Below are 22,522 nucleotides of genomic sequence, written 5' to 3' on the forward strand. Positions count from 1 at the left end.
CTATGTTTACATTTAATTTTGTTCAAATAATTAATAAATTTTCTATCATTTAAATTGTGTGCTTCATCAAATACGTATTCCGATTACCTTGAAGTCATTAATTTTCCATTGGCTTTTGACAAAAGAGAGACGCCTGACCATCCAATGAAAACAAATACACAGAGTTTGATTGACAGGTTTAGCCAGGTGCAGGTCTCACCCGATGTCCGAGGTTATGTGTGCTGCTTGTACACAGCCGAATGGTCTCAGTAAGAGTTATCGATGTAAATAAATAATAAAAATACATGCTTATCAAAACATGATCGTGCAAGTTAAAGTTGATTTAGGTTTGTTCCAATAGAAATCATGTTTCACTAACTGTATTTAATATTTTTTATGTATAGCGAATTTTAATATTGTTTCAGTACTGAAACATCGCATGAAAACGTTAAATATACATGTAATTATCTGTTACTAGTCGTCTTTTAATATATATACCTTTCTTTTGTTTGTTAAAAATTCGCTCAATTTTGTTAAAGTAATGTAAAACACGGGCGCCATTTTGAAACAATTAACTTGTCAGAGAGTTCCGAATGAAATCTGATGAACGTTTCACACGGTTCTCGCACGCTTTGCTCGAAACGATTTACACGCTTTGCCCGAAACGCTAAACGGTTTACATGAAACTCTAAAAGGTTTACACGAAACGTTTCTCGCACGTAGGCCGCACGCTTTTTTGGTGTAGTAGTACGTTTTAGGGTCTGTAAATTTTGTCAGCACGCAATTCTAAACTTGCACATAGTCTTCAAAAATTTAGAAATATTTTGATATAGAAGTTATCTTTGAGAAAGGTTTACGTGTTTTGTAGGCGGGTTCAGTTTAAAAAAGAAATACAATTCCTGACATGAATCATGAGTAAACATCTCATTTTTTAAAGAATGTTTGAAACGATTACATAAACTCTGCTCGACAAATAGTTTTCCTAAAATATTTTCTTCCTTTCTTTGTTTCAAAACACGTTTTATATACAGGCTTTCAATCACAACACGTTTTTATAACAAAAGCAGAACTGAAAGTATAGTCATTATAATCGTTTGACACCATATAACATATATTTTCAACTCGCAGCAACAACGGAAGACCTACTCGGGGCTTTGCCACGAGCTCTGCTCTAGTTTTATCTGTAATTTATTATTGGAGCTACCGACTACAAATTTGGAGCCGGGAATAAAGGGGGGGGGGGGGGGCGGGGAGCGAAGGGGGACAAATACTGTTGACAGTACTAGTCTTGCACCTGTATGCGTAAGTGTATCAAACTAGTGTATGTTTACGATCAAATGACAGCATCTACATATGCATGTGTCAAGCTGCTTGGATTTTTATCATTATTGAAACTCGCAATCTTCATATATTTTAAAACTTTTCATCATTGATTTGAAGAGTTTGTTTTAGGATTTAGAATCAAATGTCTCATGCATTGTTCATGGTAACTATGAACAAGGTCAGTATTATGTTGTTTGATTGACAACAATAGAATATTTATGTTATCATATATAACATGTATTCAAAAATATTTACAAAAATAACACCATGAATTATGTCATTTTTTTTAAAATTAGACGATATATTATTATATGGTGATTTACAATTCAAAATACGCACATTTTGCATATGTCAGAGTTAAAATGAGAATGAGTATAAAAACAGCCTTATGGATAGAAGACATTTGATTTGGGGATTTTTAAAAAGGTTGTTTTTCTGTTAAATGTAAAACTCATTACCGAATGCACTTTTTTCATCACTAATTGCCGTCTTGACACTTTTGTTATACGATTTGAACAGTTTGTAGTTTTAAAATTAAACAACAAAATACAAACAAACAAAAACAAAATTGAACAGGAATGAAAATATTTATGAAATTAGATTGAACATATGGTGATCAAGCACTTGTATGGCACCCCTAAAACTCACCTACGAAACAGGAGGCAATATTCAATCACTTCGAAATACGAGGGAGGGGGTGTTTGTAAAGAGAAATCATCACTGCGTTATCGACGTCTTCATACTTTTACAATTTGTACAATTTTGGACAATTGTAATTTTGAAAAGAAAACGAACCTGAATGATTGCATTATGATAAAAGATAGAACATGACCAACGTGAAACACTTCACGTAATAATTCTACTTTCATTTGGTGGTTAGGCACCTGTATGGCACTCCTTAACTCGCCTACAAAATAGGAGACAATGTAAATTTCAAAATAATAAGAAGGGGGATGCCTGTGAAAATGTACTGTTAAAAGTTTTCTCTTAAAAAGTGAGATAATCCTCGAAAGCTTAATATTTTAAAAGTTTGCTTGTTAAAAGTTTGCAATCTTTTGCTTAAAATCATGCATATAAATACATGTTCATACAAACGTTTCATGTTTTGAAAGAAGAGGAGACCTAATAGCTCTTTAGATGGGTACATAACCGTTTGTGGAAAAAAGAGGCATAAAAATGATTAGATATAAATGGGACTATGTCATGTTAAGAACTCTAGATTGTAAGATACAAGGTCACCTACATGTATATACGTGTATTGTAATAGCAAAAGGTGTCACTTGGAGAAAAGAGAAAAAAAAAAGTAAAAATAGATCTAGTTCTATTTATAGATAGATCACCGTCTAGAAAAAAAAAACATTGGTTATCATACAAGACACTTTTTATGTTATGTTATGTTAGGAGTACAATATTCTATTAGAGCAAACAAGTCTTAAGTTCTTCATCATCGCCAAGTTACGAGAGAGTTAATATGTTTCTTGCAGAATTGTGAAGCCAGTGGCTGGAGCTGCGTGGAACACATTCAAAACTTGGCCCGGCTGCGCACAATCACGTGACTTCCTGTACATGACTGCGCTTGATACACATCCCAGAATTCCGAACAGAGCTCCAATCCCAGCTATCAGTATGGAATATGGAAGCTTCACCTCCATTGAAATGCCAGTGAGAAGAGTGCGTTCTATTTTCTTGATTTTATCCATCTCCGCATTCGCTGATGCCATTCGATAGATCAAAATGGATTCAAAAATTACTACAACAAATAACGTAATTTGATAATTAAAAAATTGTGTTTAAGTCAAATTCTAAAAGAGAGGTGTATTTCAAGAGGTACGTGCATGGATTGATAAGTGTTATTTCTGAGATATTTTATTTTTTAACAAAATATGCCATTTATATTGCAAATAACTATATATGATATTAGTCAAATTTAGCCCCCATAATTCGCTATTTTTAAAGTGATTCAGATACATCAATTTCTTGTGTTATTTTATAAAAGAGTTATAAAAAATGTGTTTCACCTATTTATTTGATTTATATGCACTCACTGGCAGTATATGACGTCAGAAGTGACGGTATTTTATAATTCAATCAAAATTAGTACAAAATTGACATTTTTCTTATCTTTTTTTCGAATGGGAAATACAGAGCGACTTTTTGAACAAGAACTTTTGGTCACTTATAGGTACTGGGGAGATACATCTTTGGTGAAAATGTTTTGTTTGTTCAAGCAGTCGCTCAATGTTTCCTTAAACAAAAACTGCTTCAAAACAACCGTTTTATGCTAAAAATGCGAAAATGGCGGGATATGGTAAACTTTATGATGTCATATTTTTAAATTGGGGGGCATTAAAATCAAAATTAAAATTATGAAAAAACTACAAATGTATATCTCTACAAATAAAACAAAGAATTACAGTAAAATGACGATGTTCATTTAAGGGGGCCATTTTAGGCTCAAACCATATATAGTCCTTTCTATAAAGAATTAATATATAACAGAAAAAAACAATATCTGTCATGTGTGTGTGAGAGAGAGAGAGAGAGAGAATAAGAAAATTTTAAACATAAAGATGATACGGATTTTGTATTCTTCAACGTCTTGAATCTGTAAAATACATATCAACCTATATTACCTGCAATAGACATGAGAATCAAAGCAATAAGATATCTGGTTGACTTGGACCGAGCTGGAATCATCACCAACAGAGCACTTATTGTACACAGAGCCATGGCGAGAACACCTTCCGCTTGAAGTTCTAACAACTCCGCTATACAGAAAAAAAAAAAACGGTAATTGCCGTTTTAATTTAATTTCATAATTATTCTTAACAAGAGATAAATATCCAAATGATCAAAAATGCATAATCTGAAATACATTTTAACTAAAAAATTATAATTTTACTGTTAAATAAAGTGGTACACTTGTAATTGCTTTTGATTTTAAAGTGGTATGGGACATCGACATCTATCGATATTCATATAAATTAAAATACTTTCACAAATTTCAAATGTTACAACATTTAACCAGAAAAAAGAGTTTTAAATATTTTTGAAAAGGTAGAAGTTTTAAACCCATGCGGGATTCAAACTCAGATTCGAAACAAACCATCTATTGCAGAAATTCATTGCGCTAAAAATATTAGTGTTCTATTTCGATAAAGAAACTGTTTATAGAATTACACTTGATTATATTGCTTATTTCGGTGAATATTACGTAACAATACTTAAGTGTCCCATACCATATTAATTTACACGGTAATCATTAGGAACGATAACTATATCTTGGGGTTGTTTGCTAAAATATATTACGCATTGTGTGGAAATTTTTCATTGTTTTCATCTTCTCGTAGTCGATCTGTTCGCATTTTTCATTGACGCAAACGTTGATGAAGAATAGACCCATGTCAACTTCCGTTGTAATCTTGCAAAATAAAAACAAAGATTTATCAGGGGATTCTGAGATATCATAATTGTTAATGGTAGTTATTTTCTTGTGTTGTTATAAATAACACGTAAACAATTTTGCAATAATAACACACCTGGTGTTTTTCTGCAATGCAAATATGCCTTTGCCAGAGAGAGAGAGAGAGAGAGAGAGAGAGAGAGAGAGAGAGAGAGGCCGAAAAAAAAGAAATAGAAGTATGTTACATTTCTGATGTACATGTATTATTAGTTTTAATTTATAAGTGTATACTTTTCACATTGGTGAATAAATGCTCAAATGAATAAAACTGTGTCAACGGCAACTTTAATTAACAATATGTTTTAAAAAAAATGCTAAACATAATTAGGTACATGTATATGTAGTTACCTTCATTTTAGGCGATTCTCCAAGAAGAGCACTCTGTAAAGAAAGTTAGGCCAAAGCTTAAAATCTACTTTTGAACAAGGTACATGTACATGTATAAAAAAATTAGCGCTATCCAAATTTAAATTCACTTACTGCATTCATAAAATAATAATTTTTTGATTGGCTTTGTCATGCTTGGTTTTTTTTTTTTTTTATTTTTTTTTAATTTCTGAAAAGTGGTGTGGGATATAGAACTTACAGTGAGGGAAGGTGAAGATGATGATGTCTTGATTTCTATCAAAAACCATCCAGGTGCGACCAGGGCAGTAAGCCAACATCCGAAGGTCAGTGCCAGTAACACGGAGGTGACGATTGGTCCAAATTGTTTCTCCATTGCCATTGTCCTTTTACAACTGGGTCTTTACTCTACAGCAAATTGAAGCTATTACTGATAAAAAGGATGAACTTTATTTTTTTCTTTTTTTTAGGAATTGATGAATAGATTTCATTGAGCTTTTTGTTAACGCATTAGACAAACACTGGTATCTTTTGGACCCCCCTCCCCAATTTACCTGGATCCGCGCGTAAAATCAATGCCGCGACCAGGAAGATAAGAATAATTTCAAATGCCAATTTAAATGCCCTTTTTTTTTTACAATTTAAATGCCTTTTAGTCTAGCATGCCATCTGTTGTATTTTGATAAGCATATCACATTATTTGGTTTTACTCAGGACCACGGCATATTCACATAATTATGTATAATCATTATCATATGTCAATTTGTCACAACACGAAGTCTTGTGAAATATTTTCGGGTAGGCTTTCTCAGTTAACTATGTTTATTTCACATTCAAATAATGCATTTGATAGCATTTAAGAATGTAAAGAGCAGGAAGTACAATTTCTGGAACACAACATCTTCGCTAGCCAAGGGTGACGATCCGCTGCAGAGTTGAGGAGCGGTGACACCCTTGGCTAGCTAAGATCGGAATACAGTGTGCAAGAAATGTAAAAGCACTGTCAAAAGATAATGACTTGAGAAATTCAGTTTTTAGGTCGTCTGCTTGGGTTTTTTATTATCTTGGTAAATCAAGAAAATCGATATACTCCAGTAACCCACACGTCAAATTGGATTTATTAATTGTAGTAAACGATAACAATGTTTGACAATGGGTTTTTTTTTTGCCCTTTAAATATCAATACATGCAAGCGCGTGTAAAAAAAAACTTTAAAAAATTAAACCCACTTCATTTAAGTTGATTTGAAAACTTTAGATGTGACCACTTAGCTGTATTCTACTTGTCAATGAAATCAACAATTACAATGGTTAAAATACAAACATTGCAATCACAAGTGTCACAATTGAAATAAGAATAAAACCAAATATTTCGTCGAAACAACGAACTCTCATGTTTAACGAAATATGGCGACATAACCAGGTCTTTTTTTTTTTAAACAAAATACAAAAATAAAAAGTTGTGGAAATAATTGTAACTTTACACAATTTAGAAAAAGTATATATATATATACAGTTTAATAACTAATATGTACCTTCATGAGTATTAAAATGTATAAGTAAACAAAACAGAATTTAATAATTAAAAAACAAATGTGCATACCTTTCAAAGTCAAAAGTTTAACTATTGCGTCTTGTGCCGTGTAAAATATAATTATACAAGGTGCATAACTTGTCTTCATTCAACTATCTCAAAATCAGAACGGCTTGTATTACGGAGACACGTTTTCAACATATTTCGCCATTTGTTCCAAAGGGTGAAAGTAGTCCAGTAATGGTACCGATCCTTTATCGCTTTCGATCTTATTATTTTGTTTTGTTTTGTTTTTTAAATCAAATATCTGTCATATAGAATAAAACCAACAAACCTGCAGTTTTTTTTTAGAAACTGTACACACGTCTGCTGACAAGGATTCAGACACGTACACATAGACAGCCCTTCCCTAGAAAATGTATTTTTATATGGTATAATTTATTTTATATATCTTATTGAAAGACTTATTAATTCATATATTAATAGAAGTAACCGAAAAAAAAGTAGTAGAATATCTCCAAACAAATAAAGTCCTCACCTGGACCTGCTCCACTTAAAAAAGGGTTTTACAAAACCGTACATGTTCACAAATTAGCAACTTTTAGGGAAGGGTTGGGGGCAAATCAATACGACATGCCATAACATCAAATCAGTTTCAAACATCTGGTCTAGTTCTTTATTTTCATTTCTCTAACAAGTTAATCTTATTCACAAAAGTTTCTTAATTAACACAGATAAAAAGAATTACAAGTAAAATTTAATTGGTATGGAATAATGATATTTAAGCAGAATGTTGCCACCATACATTTGCCAGGTTTGGGACTGTCCGGGGATTTTTCTACGTGGAATTCCCCTGTTGTTATTTGTTTTCAAGAGATGAAATGATACAGTTTTGCAATAACCTGTTTTTATTATTTTACGTGTTACAATTGATCTAATACCTGATAAACCTCCAAAATCTGATAACTATCGTGAAAAGTGTTTCCGGCTTGGTTGTTTCAGTTTGTATGGTAGCATTCGTGAGGCGGTCTAGCATACAGAATGAACTTGTAGAAGTCAGTACCCCATCTTATGGGTGAGAGGTTACAAAATATCTCCACAAAATGAGATAATTTATCTTGTATCTTGACTAAATTTTTTTAGATTTGCAAATGCTGCCATCCACAATACGAGATAATACGTGTATAACAATTGTATAAACGTACTTAGGAACTCATTATTCAATATTCCCTTACGTTTATAGAAAGGCATTTGTGCATAGTCAAAATGAAATATACCGTGGTTAATTATCTTTTAGTTGATCTTCAGTTCAAAATTCATATCTGAATCTGTCATTAACATGAATATATAAATATGCTGACTAATAGAGCGTTAGGCACCTTAAATAAAAGACTGATGATGCAAGGTTGATATTGAATTACATGTGAATGAAGTTAACTCATACGATTTAAGATTATAATACTTTAAAAAACATTACCAGAAAACTATTTAGTATGTTTTAGTTAGTAAGGAAAACAAAACAAATATATTAAGATAAAGTAAAAATTCCCACAATACATGTAGAGCCATACGGAAGGTAAAAACATTTTTTTTTTTAATTTTTAGCACAGCTCTGTCAATTTCATGTAGCTTTAAGAATTAAAGACAGTTCAACTTTATAAATATGATGAAATGACGTACAATGTGTAATAATAGGGAAAGTACATATCAGCATAATTATATATTTTGAAGACAGCCTTATTATTTTCATTAATAATCCTCGATGCTGATTTAAGGAGTACTTGGTAATGAGTTCCAAATATGTAAATATCAAATATTTATTCATAACTTATCTTGTGTTGTGAATGGCAGTATTTGCAAAGTCCAGGAATTTTAGTCAAGATACAAGGAAAATTATCGAGATAGCTATCCCAACAAAAAGTCGGTTTCGACTTGATGAGATAGTTATCTTGACTTTACGTGATATGCTATGTTGACCAAAAATTATGTGGATGGCAGAAATATGCCACCATAAAATATAGTATACATGTAACTCTACAAACTGAGGAGGATGGGTAAGATCCTACTCCTCACCCTTTTATTTTAGATTTGCGCATGCCTTAAACATTTCCATCTCCAATATGATTTATAGAATATATCACATTTAAGGGGAGAAGAAGGGGGTGGATGTAAAAACGTGGGCGAATTTTTCTCTGTGTACAGTAAATATTAGGAGGGTAGATGTACACCAAGTTAACTGCCATCTAAACATAAAGAGAAAAACGGTAAATAAGGCTGGTTAAATGCCAAGTATATATATATATATATATATATATATATATATATATATATATATATATATATATATATATATATATATATATATATATTGGGACGGATAAGACACTGAAAATTTAAATATCAATAAACCTGTTCATTTAGAAAAAATATATTTAAAACAATGTATATTTTTGTAAACCTTTTTGTAAACCTTACATAGGCTCAATACTTTGAAATACTGATTTAAACTGGCGTATGTGGCATTTTTTAAATCTGAAATCATTTTCATACCTTTTCTTTTTTAGAGTGAATATGTGCTTCATATGTTTGTCATGTTTAAATCAAGGTCAAATGAAAATCAAACAAATTTCCATAAAAACAAGAGGCCAATAGGCCTTAACGGTCACCTGAGTACCATAGCCCATACAAAAAACTTGTCGAGGAGTCTCATATATGCATTTAAATAAGTTTCATTCTGGAGTAAAAAAAATATATAATATTGTAATGACTACCACCTTCCTGCCAGAAATCTTTGAAAAAGGACTATGAAACCTGTTATATTACCAAAAAAAACCTTATAAATATAATGATAGAGTGCATGGCCTGATATTGAAAAGGTACAAGAAAATAGATGAAAATAATTTTCCCATATCTGTCAACTTTCAAGATAGGCTTTATGTGTATATATGCTTTCATAGATACACTAAACCAAGGTGCCTAGTAGACATGTTTTATCAAAACAACTTCCCATTCCCCACCCCCAGGGGCAGACAGAAACTCTCCTTGTGGGCATTTCAAGAGAAAAAATAAAATTGAACAACTGTATAACAGCTTAAAATTTCTCTTCACTTCTGTTTCGATTTCTGAATATTCATCCAGAGTATTTGGCCACCATCTGGTATTTATACCAGAATTATTTTACTTGTACTGTTTTTCAGTGATTTTGATTAGCCAATCAATTAGTCTATTTATTTAAATAAAGACTTCAAAAACTGTTTTTGTTTCAATAAAAAAATACTTGCATAATTTTGTTTGATCATACAACTTCTAAATTACATTATATTTAATGATTAATAACTCCATTATGAATTAAGAAGCAAGGGAAACTAACTCCATTATGAAGAAGCAAGGGAAAATAACTCAATTAGCTTTCACAATATCTTAACTTTGATACACAGCTTCATTCTATCTCTTTTCTAAATATGCATGTAAGTGAATTACCAGGGTATCTCATTTCTTACATTGAAATACCTAAGCAGAATAAAATAACAAGACAAGTATACCCTCCCCCCTCTCCCAGCCATGACACTTGCCTTACATGTATGTGGCATGAAATATTTTAAAAGATGACAGCTTAATGTTTTTCTTTCTAAATATGCAGTCAGCTTTTATTCCGTGTTAATGACCATGTTTTTAGCCACACCCTGCATTAAGAATCCCAACCATATACACTATATGAGTGTTTTGGCCCCGTCCTAGATTCAGAACCCCTACCTTGGGGGGGGGGGGGAGGGGGAGGGGGACTTAAAATTAAAAAAAAAAGTGGTAGAGGACTTCCTGGTCTACAAGTTTATGAATTAAGTTTTCCCTACAGGTGTGTGGGAGTACTGAAGATAATTTTTAAACATTATATGCATTAACACTATATATGCAGGACTTCCTTTTTAAACATAATTATGAAGCCAGTCTTTCTTACAGTTGTGTGTGAGAAGAGAAGAAGATTTTAAAACATAATATGCATTAACACTATATGGCCATACCCCCACCCCCACAGCCTGAACCCATGACCCAGGGGCCATGAATTTTACAATTTAGGTAGAGGACGTGTACTGTACAAAGTAACCTATCATCAAAACCAACGCAACAATTCATTAAATTTCTCTTAATTGTTTAGAAAATCAAATTTCACAAATAAAAAAGTGTTGATCTATGCCTGATGTTCCGCCAGTATATCCATTTGATTCAATTACGAATGCTAATGCCGTAGGTAGAGTTGTCACTCTGGGCCTAGGTAAGGAAGAGGGTCGCCATTGTCAAATACAAATACGGTTGAAAGTACTAGTCTTGCACCTGTATACGTAAGTGTATCAAACTAGTGTATGTTTACGATCAAATGACAGCATCTACATGTGTCAAGCTGATTGGATTTTTATTATTATTGAAACTCGCAATCTTCATATATTTTAAAACTTTTCATCATTGATTTGAAGAGTTTTCCTTTTAGGATTTAGAATTAAATGTCTCATGCACTGTTCATTGTAACTATGAACAAGGTCAGTATCATGTTGTTTGATTGACAACATAAGAATATTCAGGTTATCATATATAACATGTATTCAAAAATATTTACAAAAATAACACCATGAATTATCTCATTTTTTTTTCAAAAATTAGACGATATATTAATATATGGTGAATTACAATTCAAAATACGCATTTGCATATGTCAGAGTTAAAATGAGAATGAATATAAAAAGAGCCTTGTGGATAGAAGACATTTGATTTGGGGATTTTTAAAAAGGTTGTTTTTCTGTTAAATGTAAATTCATTACTAAATGCACTGTTTTCATCATTAATTGACGTCTTGACACTTTTACTGTACGATTTGGACAGTTTGTAGTTTTAAAATTAAACAACAAAATACAAACAAACAAAAAACAAAATTAAAAGGATTGAAAATATTTATGAAATTAGATTGAAGTCGACGAATGTGAACGTCTTAATCCATATTGTGATCAAGCACTTGTATGGCACCCCTATAACTCACCTACGAAACAGGAGGCAATATTCAATCATTTCGAAATACGAGGGAGGGGTGTTTGTAAAGAGAACTCATCACTGCGTTATTGATGTCTTCACACTTTTACAATTTGTACAATTTTGGACAATTTTGAAAAGAAAACGAACCTGAATGATTGCATTATGATATAAGATGGAACATGATCAACGTGAAACACTTCACGTAATAATTCTACTTTCATTTGGTGGTTAGGCACCTGTATGGCACTCCTTAACTCACTTACAAGAAAGGAGACAATATAAATTTCAAAATACGAAGAAGGGGGATGCCTGTGAAAATGCACTGTTAAAAGTTTTCTCTTAAAAAGTGAGATAATCGTCGAAAGCTTGATATTTTTTGTACAAATATCTGTTAAAAGTTTGCAATCCTTTGCTTAAAATCATGCATATCATTACATGTACATACAAACGTTTCATGTTTTGAAAAAAGAGCAGACCTAATAGCTCTTTAGATGGGTACATAACCGTTTGTGGAAAAAAGAGCATAAAAATGATTAGATATAAATGGCACTATGTCATGTTGAGAACTCTAGATTATAAGATACAAGGTCACCTACATGTATATACGTGTATTATAATAGCAAAAGGTGTCACTTGGAGAAAAGAGAAAAAAAGAGTAAAAGTAGACCTAATTCTATTTATAGATAGACCACCGTCTAGAACAAGAGGCCCATGGGCCACATCGCTCACCTGAGCAACAATGGCGAACTACATTGACGTAACACTTTACGATCAGACGCAACCTATCTTCCATTATTTTCTATTTTTTCCTATCTCCAAAATGTGAAGATTTCCACCAGGTAATTCCATAATTATATTTTCCTGTTATATCATTATGATACTTTTTTTATTTAGATATAACGTGTTCATTTGAAAATATATGTCTATGACTTTATTTATAAGCATTCAAATGCATTTTACATGCTATTTTAAGAAAAATTCTAAATATATAGCTCTAAAAATAGCCTGGTAATAAACCTTGAATTTTTGGGAATTAACAGGTTTAAATGTTAATAAACAAGAGATGTTTGTGAAACACATATGCCCCCTCCCTTGGAAACATCCACATGAAAATGAACGTAAACTTAAATACCTGGATTTTTTCTAAGTCCAAGGGCCATAACTGTCAAAAATTGCTCGATCTTACCCAATATCGAACTTGACCTAGATATTATCATGATAAACCTGTATATTAAATTTCATTTCAATATGTTCATCCTCTGCGAAGAAAATGAGCGGAAACTCAGAAAAACTAGAATTTTTCTAAGTCCAAGGGCCATAACTCTGTCGAAAATTGCTCAATCGTACCCAATATCGAACTTGACCTAGATATTATCATGATAAACCTGTATATTAAATTTCATTTCAATATGTTCATCCTCTGCGAAGAAAATGAGCGGAAACTCAGAAAAACTAGAATTTTTCTACGTCAAAGGGCCATAACTCTGTCAAAAATTGCTCGATCGTACCCAATATCGAACTTGACCTAGATATTATCATGATAAACCTGTATATTAAATTTCATTTCAATATGTTCATCCCCTGCGAAGAAAATGAACGGAAACTGTTGGTGGACCGACCGACAGACCGACGGACCGACCGACAAAAAGCAGCAAAGCAATATGCCCTCCCTTCTTCGAAGGGGGGCATAATAAGGAATAATTTTATCAAGGAAAATTATATAAAATTGAGGAACGTCTCGTGTGTCCTTAAATATAGCAAAGTTAAGTACCATGATAATTTTTTTTACCTAAAACTCAATATTTTATAAAGGGGTAGGGGTGAAAATATATTGTGATATATTAATTATATATAACACCGGTATATTATTTCCTACAGTTTTTGCACATATGTGAACAGTATTAGCTCATTTAAGATAAAAAAAAAAATCATACATTTCCTAAGACGTATATCAGTTAAAAAATCAGCACCCATTGTGGGTCTACCTTATTGTGTGTAATCATAATTTGAACATTTTGAATCTACACAATTAAAGGATGCCAACATTTTATTTCATTAAAATGTTGTCTTCGAGGCCATGCAATGCATATTTGTTTCATTTGATGAAAATACTGGAAAAGGTAGTTACCATTTACCTGCAATATTTCTTGCTTGGTATATTGGTATTTAATGAAAAAAAATATCGAACTTAAATTAGTGTAATTTTCTTTTTCCACATCTAAGTGAATATTTTTAGTGTGTTTATTTAAGATGCCAAGCTCTATGAATATATACTGCAGATGAGATACATTTCATTTTCACAGCTGATATCTCATATGTGAAAGTTAACAAAGATTGACGGACAGAGAATCGCCAGCTAGTCTGGAAGGCAGTACGCAGTGTTTGAACTCTGTGGCAAAAGTTGCTAAGGCTACAGTAAAAAAAACTTAATTGAATAATTGTTTACCTGATGTAAACTTGTGTGACGTTTTATATCCTTACTTGATCACTTGATCGATGAAAACATTTGACTGGAAAATGATGTCACATGATGTGTTAAAAAGCTATATAATTTAATGTATTGTCAGGCATACAGGTATCAGTTTTGTACTAAGGCCCATTAATTATTTCATATTCCCTCAAAAACAACAAACGGCTACAAACCAAGATGATTTTCTGCTGCAATATTTTCTTTAAAATAATGATAATGCACGGATATCATCATAATTATAATGTGTCAGAACTGTTTAAAAGAAGTTTTTATGTACTCGTTTGAAAAATACCAAAATTGTTGCAGATTTCAAATAATTTATCAAATGAGAAAGGACCCCAGAAAGTAGTTATAGCACATCATCCTTTTGATTTTTCTGTACACAAGTATATAATGTTTAACAAGACAATTCCAATGATCAACAAACATGTCAGCGTCAGTCGTAGAATGATAGGCAACTTTTAAAAACTTATCCAATTTGTTTAATTTCATTTTTTTAATGCATTCATACATTATATAGATAAAATGATTTCTAATTGAGTTGGCCAGGTGACACAAAATCAGTTTATGCACTTTGTATTTTGGAGAAATTAGTCCTACCCTATGACCCAATTACAACAGTTTAATTTTAGTTTTGAAGATAACTGTAAACAAACGGTTTTGCATTAATTTGGCAGAGTTATTAAATAATTACAAGTTACCTTCTAATTGTAGTACATGTATCAACAAGAAATGTAATGATTATCGATTGTAATTTTCAATGCATGGTATATGTGTTTGCATCACCCGTATTTATAACCTCTAAAGATAAGACAGTCGCGGACGATTAATCACAACAGGGTTTAACTGAGGCTGTGAAAACGTCTTTTCAAATTCATAAACATCTTTTTATTGTCTTTGGATTTAATTTACACGATTATGAACTCGGAATACATGGCTACTTCAAATTCTCTTTCGGAGGAAATTCCGGCGAAGTTACCGATCAAATATCGATTATTTCAACCAAAGTCGCTCCCTTGTTTGATCCTTGTTGACACAATAAGAAATAAATAAACAATAAAAACAGAGGGAAATGCACTTTAGTACAGTGTTAATGCATCAGATTTTATCATTTTCGCAGGTAAACAATCAACTGCCTATTTACCGAAGTCTATGTTCCAAATACAAGGCGATTGTTTCCCAAGTTAAAAAGCAAAATGAAACGAAAAAATCAAAACAAGCTAAAACCACCCTCACAAGTGAAAATGACAACGCGTTGAAATATTTAACCTCAATTTACTTCACAATAATCGGTACCAATGTTATTTCCATGTTTCATAGATTTTAATCGCACGTGAACTATTGCACAACAAACTGCCAGCTTCAAACAAAGAACCTCGTTCTCGAGATGCGGTAGACTGGCGATGCCTGTCATAAGACCCAGTCTATCGCAATGAATTGCCAGTCTACGATATATGGAATAACGAGCCATTCTTTATTAGTATTTTCGCAATTATCTCAAATTTGGAACAGTATTCGCCTTTAAATTTTGCAATTTATATTTTCCTTTCCCTAAGGATAATTTATGCTAAATTACGTTAAGATTAACTCAGTAGTTCTTGAGAAGAAGATTTTTTAAAATGCACTCCCCTTTTTTTACAGTTTCGAGGTTTTCTCCGCTTTGAATACAACCTGGCCTTTTATTTTTGCAATTTATATTCACCTTCTTATAAGGATGATTTGTGCCAAATTTGGTTAAATTTGGCCAAGTGGTTTTAGAGAAGAAGATCAAAATGTAAAAAGTTTACAGACGGACAGACAGACGGACGGACAGACGGACGGACGGACGGACAGACGGACGACGGACAACAGGTGATCAGAAAAGCTCACTTGAGCTTTCAGCTCAGGTGAGCTAAAAAAAGAATTGGTTATCATACAAGACACTTTTTATGTTATGTTATGTTAGGAGTACAATATTCTATTAGAGCAAACAAGTCTTAATTTCTTCATCTTCGCCATGTTACGAGAGAGTTAATATGTTTCTTGCAGAATTGTGAAGCCAGTGGCTGGAGCTGCGTGGAACACATTCAGAACTTGGCCCGGCTGCGCACAATCACGTGACTTCCTGTACATGACTGCGCTTGATACACATCCCAGAATTCCGAACAGAGCTCCAATCCCAGCTATCAGTATGGAATATGGAAGCTTCACCTCCATTGATATGCCAGCGAGAAGAGTGTGTTCTATTTTCTTGATTTTATCCATCTTCGCATTCGCTGATGCCATTCGATAGATCAAAATGGATTCCAATATTACTACAACAAATAACGTGATTTGATAATTTAAAAATTGTGTTTAAATAAAATTCTAAAAAAGAGGTGCATGTCAAGAGCTACATTGTATATAGAGGGCTCCTACATGCATGGATTGATAAGTGTTATTTTTGAGATATTTTATTTTTTAACAAAATATGCCATTTTTATTGCAAATTTCTATAAAGGATTAATATATAACAGAAAAAACAATATCTGTCATATGTGAGAAGGAGAGAGAGAGAGAGAGAGAGAGAGAGAGAGAGAGAGAGAGAGAGAGAGAGAGAGAGAGAGAGAGAGAGAGAGAACAAAATATGCCATGTATATTGCAAACTATAAAGGATTAATATATAACAGAAAAAACAATATTTGTCATGAGAGAGAGAGAGAGAATAGGAAAATTCTAAACATAAAGATGATACTGATTTTTGTATTCTTCAACTTCTTAAATCTGTAAAATACATATAAACCTATATTACCTGCAATAGACATGAGAATCAAAGCAAAAAGATATCTGGTTGACTTGGACCGAGCTGGAATCGTCACCAACAGAGCACTTATTGTACACAGAGCCATGGCGAGAACACCTTCCGCTTGAAGTTCTAACAACTCCGCTATACAGAAAAAAACGGTAATTGCCGTTTAACTTTAATTTCATGATTGTTCTTTACAAGAGATGAATATTCAAATGATCAAAAATGCATAATTTGAAATAAGATAATAAATTTACTGTTAAATAAAGTGGTAATTGCTTTTGATTTTAAAGTGGTATGGGACATCGATATCTATCGATATCAATATGAATAAAAGTACATATAAATTAAAATACTTTCACAAATTTCAAATGTTACAATATTTAACCAAAAAAAAAAGTTTTAAATATTTTTGAAAAGGTAGAAGTTTTAAACACAAGCGGGATTCAAACTCAGATTCGAAACAAAATCATCTATTACAGAAATCCATTGCGCTAAAAATATTAGTGTTCTATTTCGATAAAGAAACTGTTTATAGAATTACACTTGTTTATTTCGGTGAACATTACGTAACAATAACTTAAGTGTCCCATACCACATTAATTTACATGGTTATCGTTAGGAACGATAACTATATCTTGGGGTTGTTTGCTAAAATATATTACGCATTGCGTGGAAATTTTTCATTGTTTTCATCTTCTCGTAGTCGATCTGTTCGCATTTTTCATTGACGCAAACGTTGATGAAGAATAGACCCATGTCAACTTCCGTTGTAATCTTGCAAAATAAAAACAAAGATTTATCAGGGGATTCTGAGATATCAAATAACACGTAAACAATTTTGCAATAATAACACACCTGGTATTTTTCTGCAATGCAAATGTCTTTGCCAGAGAGAGAGAGGACGAAAAAAAGAAATAGAAGTATGTGACATTTCTGATGTATTATTAGTTTTACAAGTGTATACTTTTCACATTGGTGAATAAATGCTTAAATGAATAAAACTGTGTCAACGGCAACTTAAATTATCTATGTGTTTTTAAAAAATGCTAGACATAATTAGGTACATGTCTATGTAGTTACCTTCTTTTTAGGCGATTCTTCAAAAAGAGCACTCTGTAAAGAAAGTTAGGCCAAAGCTTAAAATCTACTTTTGAACAAGGTACATGTACATGTATAAAAAAAATTTGCGCTATCCCAATTTAAATTCACTTACTTCATTCATAAAATAATAATCTTTTGATTGGCTTTGTAAAGCTTGTTTTTTATTTTGTTTTTTTTTTAATTTCTGAAAAGTGGTGGGGGATATAGAACTTACAGTGAGGGAAGATGAAGATGACGATGTCTTGATTTCTAGCAAAAACCATCCAGGTGCGACCAGGGCAGTAAGCCAACATCCGAAGGTCAGTGCCAGTAACACGGAGGTGACGATTGATCCAAATTGTTTCTCCATTGCCGTTGTCCTTCTACAACTGTGTCTTTACTCTACAGCAAATTAAAGCTATTACTGATAAGAAGGATGAACTTTAAATTTTGGTTTTTTTTTCAGAAATTTAATAAATTTCATTGAGCTTTTTGCTAACGCATTAGAAAAAACACTGGTATTTCTTGGACCCCCCCCTTCCCTAATTTACCTTGATCCGCGAGTAAAATCAATGCCGCGACTAGGAAGATAAGAATATTTAAATGCCTTTTTTTACCTTTTAAATGCCTTTTAGTCTAGCATGTCATCTGCTGTATTTTTTCATGTTCAAGTTCATTTATTTCACTCATAACATATAATGTTACATGAGATGCAGAAGAATTAAATACAAAAGTATAAGAAAAGCAGGATTTACAAAAAAGAAACAGAATAAAGTAAACAATGAATTTGTTATAGTTGTTAGGTAGGATGACAGACCAAATCAAATATTTTTCTAATCAAAGTACACATTTTCATAAGTATTACATGATTTGAAGATGACCTAAGTGTTCTAAATTTTAAGATGTTTGATTTCTAAAGATAATAATTACTAAACAATTTTTTTCCTTACATGAGACAGTGCACAACATTCTAAAACATAATGAAATTCATCGCTAATTTGATTGGCTTCACATAAGCTGCAGTTTAAAATGAACATTTTGATAAGCATATCACATGCATTTTTGGTAACTCAGGACCGCGGCATATTCACATAATTATGTATAATCATTATCATATGTCAATATGACGAACACGAAGTCTTGTGAAATATTTTCGGGTAGGCTTTCTCAGTTAACTATGTTTAATTTACATTCAAGTAATGCCAAACATATGATGACATTTACGAATGTAAAGAGCAGGAAGTACAATTTCTGGAACACAACATCTTCGCTAGCCAAGGGTGACCTACCGCTACAGAGTTGAGGAGCGGCGACACCCTTGGCTAGCGAAGATGGGAATACAGTATTTCCGCAAGAAATGTAAAAGCACTGTCAAAACATAATGACTTAAAAAATTCTGTTTTTAGGTCGTCTGCTTGGTTTTTTTTTTTTAATCTTGGTAAATCCAGAAAATCGATCTACTCCAGTAACCCACACGTCAAATTGGATTTATTAATTGTAGTAAACGATAACAATGTTTGACAATGGTTTTTTTGCCCTTTAAATATCAATACATGCAAGCTCGTGTAAAAAAAAAACTTTAAAAAATTAAACCCACTTCATTTAAGTTGATTTGAAAACTTTGGATGTGACCACTTAGCTGTATTCTATTTGGCAATGAAATCAACAATTACAATGGTTGAAATACAAACATTTTAATCACAAGTATCACAATTGAATTAAGAATAAAAAAAAATCGTCGAAACAACGAACTCTCAAGTATAACGAAATATGACGACATAACCAGGTCTTTTTCTTTCTTGAAACAAAATACAAAAATAAAAAGTTGTGGAAATAATTGTAACTTTACACAATTTAGAAAAAGTATATATATACAGTTTAATAACTAATACTGTATATACCTTCATGAGTATTAAAATGTATAGGTGAACAAAACAGAATTTAATAATTAAAAACAAATGTGCATACCTTTCAAAGTCAAAAGTTTAACTATTGCGTCTTGTGCCGTGTAAAATATAATTATACAAGGTGCGTAACTTGTCTTCATTCAACTACCTAAAAATCAATTAAGGCTTGTCTTACGGAGACACGTTTTCAACATATTTCGCCATTTGTTCCAAAAGGTGAAAGTAGTCCAGTAATAGTAACCAATCCTTTATCGCTTTCGATCTTATTATTTTGTTTTGTTTTGTTTGTTATATAGAATAAAACAAACAAACCTGCAGATTTGTTTTAGAAACTCTACACCCGTCTGCTGACAAGGATTAAGACACGTACACATAGACAGCCCTTCACTAGAAAATGTATTTTTATATTGTATAATTTATTGTATATATCTTATTGAAATACTTATTAATTCATATACATGTATTAAAAGAAGTAACCGAAAAAAAAAAGTAGTAGAATATCCCCAAACAAATAAAGTCCTCACCTGGACCCTCTCCACTTAAAAAAGGGTTTTACAAAACCGTACATGTTCACAGATTATTAACTTTTACTGTTTTTTTTTTTTAGAAAAGGGAAGGGTTGGGGGCAAATCAAGACAACATGCCTTAAAGGGGCATAGTCACGATTTTGGTGAAAAATTATTTGTTTTCTATTTTGATGTTTACAATGCTTTAATGAGGCATTTTTAATAAGCAACCAAAATTTGAGTGTCATTTGATGAGTTATAAGCGAGTTACAGAACTTACAATTCTTCGCTATGTAAACAAAGCGTTTGTTTACATTTCGATTGTTGAAGTGAAATTCCAGTTTTAGACCTAAAATAAATGTGTTAATCGTTAGGAACTGTTTATTTATGCTTTAAATGAATAATAAGATAGTCAAACCAGCTCAAAAAGAATTTTTACTGGAATATTGAACCTATGTAAACAAAAACAGGGCACGAGCCTTGTTTACATGACGAAGAATTGTGAGCCCTGTATCTTGCTTAAAACTCATCGACGGCACCCAAATTTCATTTGTTCCTTAGAAATGCATTCCTAAAGCATTTCAAATAATAAAAACAGAAAAATAAAATTTGACCAAAATCGTGACCATGCCCCTTTAACTTCAAATCAGTTTCAAACATCTGGTCTAGTTCTTTATTCTCATTTCTCTAACAAGTTAATCTTATTAACAAAAAATTATTAATTAATACAGATGACAAAAAATTACAAATGAATTCTAATTGGTATGGAATAATGATATTTAAGCAGAATGTTGCCACCATACATTTGGCAGGTTTGGGACTGTCCGGGGATTTTCTACGTGGAATTCCCCTGTTGTTATTTGTTTTCAAAAAATGAAATGATACAGTTTTGCAATAACCTGTTTTTATTATTTCATGTGTTACAATCGATCTAATACCTGATAAACCTCCAAATTCTGAAAGCACTTCCTTAATTATAACTATTACATTATATTACCTTAATAATCAATATATCAATTATTGCATTATTGACCATATAAATAATCGCATCAAACCACAGTTTTGAGTTCACAAGTACAATACATATGAAGAGATAAATGATGTATAAATCATACGCAGAGGTTACCAACGATTACTACACTAATGCCACCCCTCCCCCTCCCCCCCCTCTCTCTCTCTCTCTCTCTCTCTCTCTCTCTCTCTCTCTCTCTCTCTCTCTCTCTCTCTCTCTCTCCAACGACAGCTATGTTTATTTGGGCTATTGTAATCCTGTGTAAAGCGAGGAATATGAATATATTGATCAGAAACTACGGATTTTACCTGCTTTTTGTTAACTCAATACAGTACTATCATTACATAGATATATCAAGTTACAGGTAGAACAGTATCGTGTCATATTTCTGACATCCACATAGTTTTAGTCAACATGGCATATTACATCAAATCGAGATAACTATCTCTTCAAGTCAGGATAACTTTCTTGTTTCTCAACAAACTCCGACTTCTCTTTTATCTAGTCTATATATAAGCTATTATATTTTGTTATGATAACTATCGTGAGAAGTGTTTCCGGCTTGGTTGTTTCAGTGTGTGTGGTAGCATTCGTGGGACGGTCTAGCATTGTAGAATTAACTTGTAGACGTCAGGGCCCCATCATATGGGTGAGATGTTACAAAATATCTCCACAAAATGAGATAATTTATCTTGTATCTTGACTAAAATTTGTTGGATTTGCAAATGCTGCCATCCACAAAACGAGATAATACATGTATAACAATTGTATTTAAACGTATTTCGGAACTCATTATTCAATATTCCCTTACGTTTATAGAAAGGCATTTGTGCATAGTCAAAATGAAATATACCGCATTGCCCGTCAATTAGTGTCTGGTTAATTATCTTTTAGTTGATCTTCAGTTGCAAATTCATATCTGAATCTGTCATTTACATGAATATATAAATATGCTGACTTATAGAGCGTTAAGCACTTAAAATAAAAGACTGATGGCGCAAGGTTGATATTGAATTACATGTTAATTTAATTAACTCATACGATTTAAGATTATAATACTTTTAAAAAACATTACCAGAAAACTATTTATTATGTTTAAATTAGTAAGGAAAACAAAA

The 22,522-nt window shown here is 32.1% G+C and overlaps 2 protein-coding genes across 3 annotated transcripts; both read right to left on the minus strand.

Annotated features, from left to right (window-relative positions):
- Positions 1-2,612: 2,612 nt before the first annotated feature.
- On the minus strand, positions 2,613-6,856 carry LOC128163056 (uncharacterized). 2 transcript variants are annotated; one of them, XM_052826515.1, is made up of 6 exons: positions 6,713-6,856; positions 5,352-5,518; positions 5,114-5,146; positions 4,612-4,723; positions 3,936-4,070; positions 2,613-3,052 (listed from the first exon to the last, which is right to left on the minus strand). In XM_052826515.1, the coding sequence occupies exons 2-6, from the start codon at positions 5,490-5,492 to the stop codon at positions 2,769-2,771; spliced, it is 705 nt and encodes a 234-aa protein (XP_052682475.1). In that variant the 5' UTR covers positions 5,493-5,518; positions 6,713-6,856; the 3' UTR covers positions 2,613-2,768. The 2 variants fall into 2 exon arrangements, with proteins under 2 accessions (XP_052682475.1, XP_052682476.1); XM_052826516.1 differs by lacking the exon at positions 6,713-6,856 and having other exon boundaries at positions 5,352-5,540.
- Positions 6,857-11,290: 4,434 nt separating this feature from the next.
- Positions 11,291-20,069, minus strand: LOC128163058 (uncharacterized). Its single transcript, XM_052826517.1, has 6 exons — positions 19,948-20,069; positions 18,215-18,381; positions 17,980-18,012; positions 17,562-17,673; positions 16,903-17,037; positions 11,291-16,426 (listed from the first exon to the last, which is right to left on the minus strand). Exons 2-6 carry the CDS (start codon positions 18,347-18,349, stop codon positions 16,143-16,145), a joined length of 699 nt encoding a protein of 232 aa, XP_052682477.1. The 5' UTR covers positions 18,350-18,381; positions 19,948-20,069; the 3' UTR covers positions 11,291-16,142.
- Between the last annotated feature and the right edge of the window lie 2,453 nt (positions 20,070-22,522).

This window comes from Crassostrea angulata, chromosome 9 (genome assembly GCF_025612915.1).
Source record: "Crassostrea angulata isolate pt1a10 chromosome 9, ASM2561291v2, whole genome shotgun sequence".
Taxonomy (NCBI): Eukaryota; Metazoa; Mollusca; class Bivalvia; order Ostreida; family Ostreidae; genus Magallana; species Magallana angulata.